The sequence below is a fragment of the Anoplopoma fimbria genome, chromosome 6, assembly GCF_027596085.1.
Source record: "Anoplopoma fimbria isolate UVic2021 breed Golden Eagle Sablefish chromosome 6, Afim_UVic_2022, whole genome shotgun sequence".
Taxonomy (NCBI): Eukaryota; Metazoa; Chordata; class Actinopteri; order Perciformes; family Anoplopomatidae; genus Anoplopoma; species Anoplopoma fimbria.
The window spans coordinates 4,554,354-4,564,398 of record NC_072454.1 but is presented as its reverse complement, the minus strand read 5'-3'; the positions used below and the strand labels follow the sequence as shown (position 1 = coordinate 4,564,398).

Below are 10,045 nucleotides of genomic sequence, written 5' to 3'. Positions count from 1 at the left end.
GAAAAAACATTGAAAAAACTTTTGACTGGTAATATATATAAAATAAAAATATATATAAAATAAAAATAAAAATAAAGAAAAAACATTGAATGAGAAGGTGTGTCCAAACTTTTGACTGGTACTGTATATATATATAAATAAAATATATATAAAATAAAAATAAAAATAAAGAAAAAACATTGATTGAGAAGGTGTGTCCAAACTTTTGACTGGTACTGTTTGTTATGGACCAAAGGAGAGGTTATCATTGAGGCTTTTATTTTGACATCCGTGGCCGGGAACATGTGTGTCTTCTCCTGTGCTGTCTTGACTCCAGCCTCTCAGGCTTTAAGTAAAGCCTTTATGTAACTTATAATGCCGTCAAAACAAACACTGCTCTCCTGAACCAAACACTTCTGCAGGAAAACAACCACACAACCAGAGTGACTCTGTCCTGGTGGAGACAGAGAGCTTCAGGACATCCAGTACTTTCCCACAGCGACCTGACATTCCTCCTCAACGTTACCAAAGAGTTGCAAAGATTATAATAATATATCTTTTTATTTAAACAATCATGGCTGCTGCATTGTTCAGAAGAGGAGCAGGATTATGTGTAAGTACATTTCAATTTGATTTAAATGAGGAAAAGCATGCATACTAATGACCCACCCATGCATTTTAATTACTAATAAAGTAAGTTTCATATGGTGAGTGTAATAAATGCATTTGCATTAATTCCATGTTTACTCACAGTCAAACTCCTTGTATCCTCATGTGTAAATAAAATTTACTTTTTTCTCAAAGTAAACAACATTGATTGAGTTCCTTCAACATGTAAAGAAGTTAATCTCAAATGACGTGCATAATAAAAGTATACAGTTGCCTAAACACACTAGACCATCTAAGGACAAATATAAGATATTATATACATATTTCTTTATGTAGCAGTGTGGAATAAATGCTTCCAATGTATTGAATACCTGAAAATCTGACTATTCAAACTAGAAACAAGTTTGCCATCTAAAACCAGCATAACCTTGTTTATCATATATCTTGATTGTGTGTGTGTGTGTGTGTGTGTGTGTGTGTGTGTGTGTGTGTGTGTGTGTGTGTGTGTGTGTGTGTCCAGTGTATTCACAGGGAGCTGTGCAGAGCTGTATGGAGGCCGCAGACTGCATTGTTCAGCTCCAAACCACCAGACATAAAACAACCACGCTGGACACACATCAGTAAGACAAACACACTTTTCTCTGTCTGATTTCCTGTCTGGTTTTTATCCGCAATTGTCACAGTGATTCATACGTTATTCCTTCTCCACCAATGGAATAGTAAGAGCAAGAACTAGAGATTTTAAAGGTCCTTCTTTGACAAACAAAAATGTTTCTGATAAGTGTATGAATAAATCATCTATCAGAATATACTGTATGTAACTTTTTATTGCAAATATTACATATATTGGGGTATACAAATAAGGGTGGACAAACAATTGAAAACTAATTAATAAATAAATTAAATATTTGAAAACAACAGTACCTAAGTGTTTTGTATACAGGCTTCTCCACTGTAGTGATTTTTTATTCTAAGTTTGTATTTTCTGTCGCTGACAGAGAAAGCCAAGCCGCAGCCGGCGGTGGATGTCGCTACACTCCTGGAGCAACTCTTCCCCCACCACAGACCAGGAACAGCGCCACCTGTTGGTAAAGATCAGCACATTCAGGATGTTCTGTAGAGCAGCGTGTCAGAATGAAACCTCGATCATAAAGGGCAACGAAGCTAAATTCTTCTGCAGCTGCAGAAAAAGTTGGTTTTGGATTTTAACAGGATCTTTTTTTTCCCAGCAAGGAGTCTAGAAATCAAGATTAAGAGGATTAAATGTTTGGGGATTTGTGAGCCCCTTCTTCATCACACTACATGCAGTGGTACTTTTTCAGGTCTCAGTTGTGGCTTTCTGTTTTTAGACTATGAATTAGTAGAGTAGGTTATATAAATGTTGCGCAACGACACAAATTTCCATAGGCTCTTGAGTTGCCTGAAGGACAGTTGAGTTAACGGACTGTTCATTTATTGAATCCCTCGAACGCTGATTTGTTCTGCTTGTTCCCTCCGTGTCTTTCCTCCTCTTCATGTCCTTTTTATTCCTCCTCTTCCTCTCCCCTTCCTCCTACAGCTCGGCCTGCAGAAGCCTCCTTCATGCCCAACAAACCTCCTATCGCCTCCTCAGTGAAAGTCTCCGCCTCAAATGTTCCTCCTTTATCAAAGACAGAGCCGGAAGCGTCTGTCTCTCCAGCTGCTTCTAGTTTAAAACAAGTCGATGCTCGTAGACTTTCAAATGTGACTGTTCCTACAACCTCAGGTTCCTCTTCAACCAGCGCAACATCTGCATCTTTAGCATCAGAAGTAGCTGCAATAGAATGCCAAACCTTGATGGAAACAATAGAAACCAAAGTAGAAACTGCGACAGAGCCAGTAGAACTCAAAACCGCCACAGCACTTCCCTTATCAGACCGCATGGTGGAGGAGATCGCTGAGACGTCATCTTCTCCAGCTGCTACAGTAGAACCCTTAATAGAAACCACAATAGAATCACCAGTAGAGCATATTGTATCCTCTGTTGTTGTTGAAGGTCCAGTAGAGCCTACAGTAGAAGCTCCAGCTGAAGAAGTACAAACCAAAGTCACAGACTCAGGAGTGGTTGATGTCTTACACGCTGCCGAAGAACCTTTAATAGAAACTACAATAGAATCACCAGTAGAAGGCAGCAATTCCCCTGTGGAAACACATGAAACCAGAGCTGCTGTTGTTGAGGGTCCAGTAGATGTAACAGCTCAGAAAGTAGAAACTAAAAGCACAGACTCAGGAGTGGTTGACATTTCACACATCACAACAGTAGAACCTTTAATAGAAACCACAATAGAACCAGCAGTAGAGAAAAGCATCTCTCTTCTGGAAGCACTAGAAGATAGATCTGCTGTTGCTGAAGGTTCAGTAGAAACTACACTAGAAGCTGAGGCAGTTACAGCAGCTCTATCAGTACAGACCAACAGCACAGATTCGGTTCCTCTCAGCCTCTCGCACGCTGCCGAAGCAGAACCTTTAATAGAAACAACAATAGAATCACAAGTAGATGTTACCGTGGGAACACTAGAAACTAGAGCTGCTGTTGTTGAGGGTCCAGTAGAGCCAACGATAGACGTCACAGTAGATGTAGCAGCTCATACAGTAGAAACCACCAGCACAGACTCAGGAGTAGTTAACGTCGCATACAGTTCCAAAGACGAACCTTTAATAGAAACCACAAAAGAACCAGCAGTAGAGGCCAGCACCTCTCCTATTTGTGAAGGTATACTAGAGCCTGCAATAGAAACTGAAGCAGCTGACAATCTCTCACTTGTTGCATTAATCCAGAATTCAGATGAACATGCACCTTTGACTTTGAATAACAAATCTACAATGGAATCCACAGTAGAAGCGGTAGATGTTGCAGTGGAGGAGGCAGTGAGCAGGTCTGAGGAGATGAGTTTAGAGTCCGTAACACTCCATGAAGACGAAGTTCTGGTGGCGTCTTTAAAAACCGAAGAGCTCCTCCAAACAAAATCTATTTTGGATGAAAAGGCAGAAGAGCAAGTCCGAGATTTGTTGGTTCTTGGAGCAGAGAACAAAACCGAAACTGAGAACTCAAGCGAAGACGAAAGCGAGATTTTAACCAAAGTTCTCTCAAGATGGGACTCTCTGTCGGAGGATCTTCAAGAGTTGGAAGGAGAAAGTGGTATGTTGGTGAAGGAGCTCCTCTGTCATATTCCTCCCAAAACTCCTGACTCGGTAAAAACAAGTTCAGCCTACGATCCAGCAGAAGCCATGACGCTGGAATCGATGACTTTAGCAGAAGTGAAGGAAGAAGTTGGAGCTCTAGAAACCGAAGTTCTGCTAGAAACAAGAAACGCACTCGAGGAAGAAGCTAACGTGCTAGCGAAGGAGGAGAAGATGGAAGTTGTGACAGTGATGGACGATGATGTTTTTGAGGAAACGCCAGAGGCTGAATTTTTAACGCTGGACTCCATCTCTGAAGCCGCCGATGCAATAGAAGCCGAGACAGCCGTCGTGCTGGAGGCCATGCTCGGTTCTGGGCAAGACGCTGCTGTTCGAGAAGCAGAAAAAGAATCCGTGGAGAAGCAAGATGGCGTCTTGGAGGCCATGAGTCTGGAGTCTGTGACCTTGGCTGAAGTCGAGGCCTCCTTGGGAACTCTGGAGAATGAACCCCTGAGTGAAACCATAAATTATCTGGAGACAGAAGCTGAAGTTGTCGCCGGAGAGAAGAAGACGGAGGTGGAGGTGGAGGATGTGGATGCGTCTGGAGAGACGACTGACGGTTTGTTTCTGGCTGAAGTCGACGCTCTGCCTGAAGATCTGCAGATAGACGCGGTGATGGAGGAGCTGCTCTTTTCCGTTCCTGCTCCAGTAACCGTGGTAACAGGAGGACTGATCGATCGGGAGATTGTAAAAGCGGATTCTTTGGATGGTGAGTTGGACTCCTGAAAGTGAAGAGTCGTGGAGGTGGTCGTAGATACAACTCTAACTTTTTGACTTATGCTAATTTAAATATATGGTTTTAAAAATATTATTTATTTGCTTCCTTGCTGAGAGTAAGTTGAGAAGAGGGATACCACTCTTCAGTCTGTGTTTTGTGAGAATGGTGCTAAAGCTTGGAGGCGATTAGCTTAGCATAAAGACTGGAAGCATGGATAAAGGCTAGCCTGGGTCGGTCCGAAGTGAAAATATCTCTAGAGCCAAAGTTCATTAAGAAACTTGTTTTTTCTCATAATTTTATGAGTACACAAATGGACATGTATAAATTATATTTTTTGTTTTAGGGGGTATTACATGTTGTAACGTACTGGAGGAACGGATAAACCGAGAAAAATAAATTGTCCTACCATGCTCCTCCCTGTTAGATCACCCATTATTTCAAACTAAAATATTTTAATATCTGCTATTGAAAGGATTTAACAAACTAGATACAACATGTGAAGTTTTACGGTGTTGGTAGCTCGTTTTCACCTGATCCCAGTCTTTTTTCTCCAAGCTCTCTGCAAGAAAGCTTATAAGCAGAGTTTTGCAAAATGTTGAAATATTCCTTTAAACTCTGTGATTGAGACTAAAGAAATAGATGTGTTGATTGAAACTGAGATAGAGTGGAATCAGTCTTCTGTCCTGTTTTCTGGTGTTGTTACCACAGCAACGGTGGCCACTGGGTCAGTCGATGTCGATACAGCGGCTGCAGTGACAGATGATCCTCCGGCTTCTCCTGCTCTGAAGGAGGTGCTGATGGAGGAGGAGGAGGAGGAGAAGGAGGGAGCAAAGGATGAAGCCTTGGAGAATGAAGATGGAAAAGGGACACATGCGGGTAAATACACATGCAGATACAGAGCTCACTTCGGACAATTGAAGAAGAAAAAGTTATCGTTAGATAGTTTCATAAAGTTACAGAATTTCTTTCAGATGCAGAACTACCTCTAGGGTTTAAAATGTCCAAACTCGTTTAATAATAAGCCAAACACCGGACCAGATCGTTGTGATGTCAGCCATTGGTCGTGGACTGATGAAGCCTTGACTTTGGTGATTTCGTAGTCGCCATCTTGGAATAAAGCCATTGCCATGTTGTTTTTCCGTAACCAATGAACGGAAGTTACCATATTTGTAATGTGTTTTTTTATTTTTAAATGATCACTAAAGGCTAATGGGTTTTAACAGTATTCTTGTCATGTATTTTTCAGATTTAGATCCGGTACAGAGACTCTTCCTGGAGAAGATCAAAGAATACAACAACATGCGCAGGTAGAGAGACAAAAAAAGAGGTGTTTTGTTTTATTAAATGTCCCTAAACTACTAAAAGACATTGGTTCAATTCCATATGGTTTGTTAAAGGAAAAGTACAACCTTTTGGTATGTAACACCAAGACCTGGAAAGTGGTATTGATCCTCTAATTTAAGTCTTAAAGAGACAGTGAATTTACCAAACTGTTGAACTATTTCTTTAAGGGCCTTGAATGAACATTTCCTCTCTTTACATACATTACAACCAAGAATACTTATAGGCTTTTATGATACAAGGTTCTGGATGCTATTTGTAATAAAGAGATATTTGAGGTTTAGCTTCTGCCATCGTATCATTCAGACATCACATTTAAAAAAAAATAAAATATGTGGAATATGATTGTTTTAAATGGGCAGAAAATATAGTTTATGTCATGTCTGAAGGTTTATTCTATTGTGGTAAATTTGACTGTGTACCATGTGACTTTGAGTATTCTCATGTTCATTTTTTATGCTGCAGTTTTAGCCTCTCGAAAAACAGATAATGGATTTCAAGAGACTCTTGTTTAAAGGTTAAATAGTTAATTTCACCACATGGTGTATCCACTCGTGTATACAGTAGAAGTGAAAAGAACAGCTGGAGGCACAGTTTCAGAAAACTTTGAGATGATAACAACTGGAGAAAAGCAGAGTTTAAGATGGAATATTGGAAGAAAAATGTGATGTTGAGATGTATGATATCTCCTCTTCCTCTGAGGTTGAATGGAGGACTGATGGAGGCGGAGCCGGACTACGAAAAACACCTATCAGAGGAGACGGCGAAGCTCCAGAGACTTTATGGAGGAGGAGACCTGAGCAGCTTCCCTCAGTTCACCTTCACCGGTGAGAGAGAGAGATGAAGTGAAGAGAGAGGTTCACTTTAACATTGTGTGTAGAGATGCATCAGTGGCAGGTTTTGGATTTAAATATCCATTTAATTTGCTTAAAAGGTATTCCAAAAAATCTCTCTGTAATTGCAGCTTGTATTTATTATCTGATGATTCAATTAATAGAAAATAAGTATTTAAAATGCGGAAAAAAAATTTTTCTTTAGAGATACAGTGTCTTCTCTGACGATGTTAACTTCTTATCAGTCATGATTAACAACAAGAAGAGCACAATGGATACTAAGCTTATCACAGATTAATTGTTATTGCCATATGTCGACCATAAAGTAACAAGAAATTGCAATACAGAAATTCCAAAGATCTGTTTTTGAAACTTATAAATGGTATCTAAAGAGAGCAATGACAAGTTTATTTTTCTTTGTCACAATTATCCAATAACCGAACTGTGGGAATCTTTACCAAAAAAACACATATATATAAAGGTTATCAGAATATATCAGAATCTTATTTTCTAAACTCTCAAATATGGATTAGTTTTGGTTAAAATATTGATCCAGTGCTCTAATAAAAAGTCGAGCCAGTCTGTCCCCAAAATGAACATCACGACGGATGGAACTGATCACAGTCACAAAACCTCGGAGCGGTTGAGATCTCCATGGCAACGTAACGAATATAATTAATGAACTTGCTTTCCGATTAGTGCATGGTGTAGTTTTCAGTAGGGATGTAAGAAAAAAAATTCCAATGATATGCATCATGGCTGATAATCCAATTACTTATGTAGGTAATGAATGTTTGTTTTTTTTACCTCTGGAACATAATGTTTTACATTATAATATGTACAGTGACAAATGGAAATTAATATATATTCCCAGATGTGCAGTAAATTACTTCTGCTGTTTTCTCTTTAGAGCCACAATTGGACCAGGACTCCAAATGATCCATGACACCCACATCCCACTCTTTATGGTCTTCCTTAACCTCTTCTCCTTTTGCCCGTCCTCCCTGTCTTCCTCCTCCATTACATCCTCATATCACAAGAGGAAGAGAGAAGAGGAAGCACATGAAGTTTGTGTAGCTGATTTGCCATTACAAATAAAAATGAACATGTATTCCTGGCTGTTTGTTTGTATAGTGCAATAATGATAGCAGAACATTATGAATATTATATTTTATTAAAGCAGCACTTTAAAAAGAGGTAGTCTTGTGTTCTCGGGTGTTTAGGATGTGCGTGTTTGTGCGAAATGCAATTAAAGCGTCACAGTAATAGAGCAGTTAAGGCCTGGGTGAACAGCAGGTGGAGCTGTCAGGTCAACATGCTCCATTTGGCTCCATTTATCTCTGTCTCCCTCTCTCTGTTATGTGTTGCTCTTACCTGCATTTGGCTGTATTTGGCTCTACATGCACTCTGTCTCTCAGCATCACTGCAAATGCTGTGTGGTGACAGAGGCAGTCTTTGCCAAGTCAGATTCCCCCCCCTTACTCAGTCACGACTCTGGGATAAGAGATGGTGTGAGTCACAACCACAGATGCACTGACACACACACCAAAAAAAGGAGCGCTGAGCCAAAGTACATGCAAAAAAATGTGAATATTATAAAATAATTATTTATTTTGGGGAGGGTAAAACACACCAGAGTAATGCATTAATGTAAAATATATATTTAAAAATAATTCGGTTTTGAAAAGTGGAGGAAAAAATGTGTAAAAGCTCCACAAAAAAAATACATGCAAAAAAATGCGAATATTATAAAATAATACCTTTTTCCTATATTTTGGGGAGGGTAAAAACACATCAGGGTAATGCATTAATGTAAAATATATTTTTTTAAATAATTCGGCTTTGAAAAATGGAGTGATAGTGGAAAAAAATTGTAAAAAAATCCCAAAAATAAAATACATACAATAATGCGAATATTAAAAAATAATTAATTTTTCCTTCATTTTGGGGTGTGGGGGTAAAAACACACCAGAGTAATGCATTAATGTAAAATATATATTTTTAAATAATTCGGGAAAAAAAATAAAAAAAATGGAGTGATCGAGTGGAAAAAATCAGTAAGAAATCCCCCCCCAAAAAACATGCAAAAAAATGTGAGTATTATAAAATAATTAACACCAGAGTAATGCATTAATGTAAAATATATATTTAAAATAATTCGGCTTTGAAAAATGGAGTGATAGAGTGGAAAAAATGTGCAAAAAAATCCCCCCAAAAAAAAACATGCAAGAAAATGCGAATATTATAAAATATTTTTTTCCCCTTTATTTTGGGGAGGGTAAAAACACATCAGAGTAATGCATTAATGTAAAATATATATTTTAAATAATTCGGCTTTGAAAAGTGGAGTGATAGAGTGGAAAAAATGTGTAAAAAATCCCAAAAAAATACATACAAAAAAATGTGAATATTATAAAATAATTAATTTTTTCTTTATTTTGGGGAGGGTAAAAACACATCAGAGTAATGCATTAATGTAAAATATATATTTTAAAATAATTCGGCTTAAAGTGGAGGAAAAAATGTGTAAAAGCTCCACAAAAACAAATACATGCAAAAAAATGTAAAATACATATTTTTTTCCTTTATTTTGGGAAGGGTAAAAACACATCAGAGTAATGCATTAATGTAAAATATATATTTTTAAATAATTCGGCTTTGAAAAATGGAGTGATAGAGTGGAAAAAATGTGTAAAAAAAAAAAAAAAAAAAACATGCAAAAAAATGCGAATATTATAAAATAATACATTTTTCCTTTATTTTGGGGAGGGTAAAAACACATCAGAGTAATGCATTAATGTAAAATATATATTTTTAAATAATTCGGCTTTGAAAAATGGAGTGATAGAGTGGAAAAATGTGTAAAAAAAAAAAACAAAAAAATACATGCAAAAAAATGCGAATATTATAAAATAATAATTTTTCCTTTATTTTGGGAAGGGTAAAAACACACCAGAGTAATGCATTAATGTAAAATATATATTTTTAAATAATTCGGCTTTGAAAAATGGAGTGATAGAGTGGAAAAATGTGTAAAAAAAAAAAAAATAAAAAATATGCAAAAAAATGCGAATATTATAAAATAATACATTTTTCCCTTATTTTGGGGAGGGTAAAAACACACCAGAGTAATGCATTAATGTAAAATATATATTTTTAAATAATTCGGCTTTGAAAAAAAATGGAGTGATAGAGTGGAAAAAATGTGTAAAAATCCCCCAAAAAAAACATGCAAAAAAATGCGAATATTATAAAATAATACATTTTTTCTTTATTTTGGGGAGGGTAAAAACACACATCAGAGTAATGCATTAATGTAAAATATATATTTTAAAATAATTCGTCTTTGAAAAGTGGAGGAAAAAAT

General features: G+C 37.3%; 1 protein-coding gene across 1 annotated transcript; it reads left to right on the top strand.

Moving 5' to 3' along the window:
• The first annotated feature begins 290 nt into the window (after window positions 1-290).
• LOC129092512 (mucin-22-like) lies at window positions 291-7,659 on the top strand. Its single transcript, XM_054600484.1, has 9 exons — window positions 291-592; window positions 1,109-1,208; window positions 1,587-1,676; window positions 2,147-3,225; window positions 3,718-4,495; window positions 5,213-5,380; window positions 5,751-5,811; window positions 6,548-6,672; window positions 7,589-7,659. Exons 1-9 carry the CDS (start codon window positions 554-556, stop codon window positions 7,615-7,617), a joined length of 2,469 nt encoding a protein of 822 aa, XP_054456459.1. The 5' UTR covers window positions 291-553; the 3' UTR covers window positions 7,618-7,659.
• The last annotated feature ends 2,386 nt before the right edge of the window (window positions 7,660-10,045 follow it).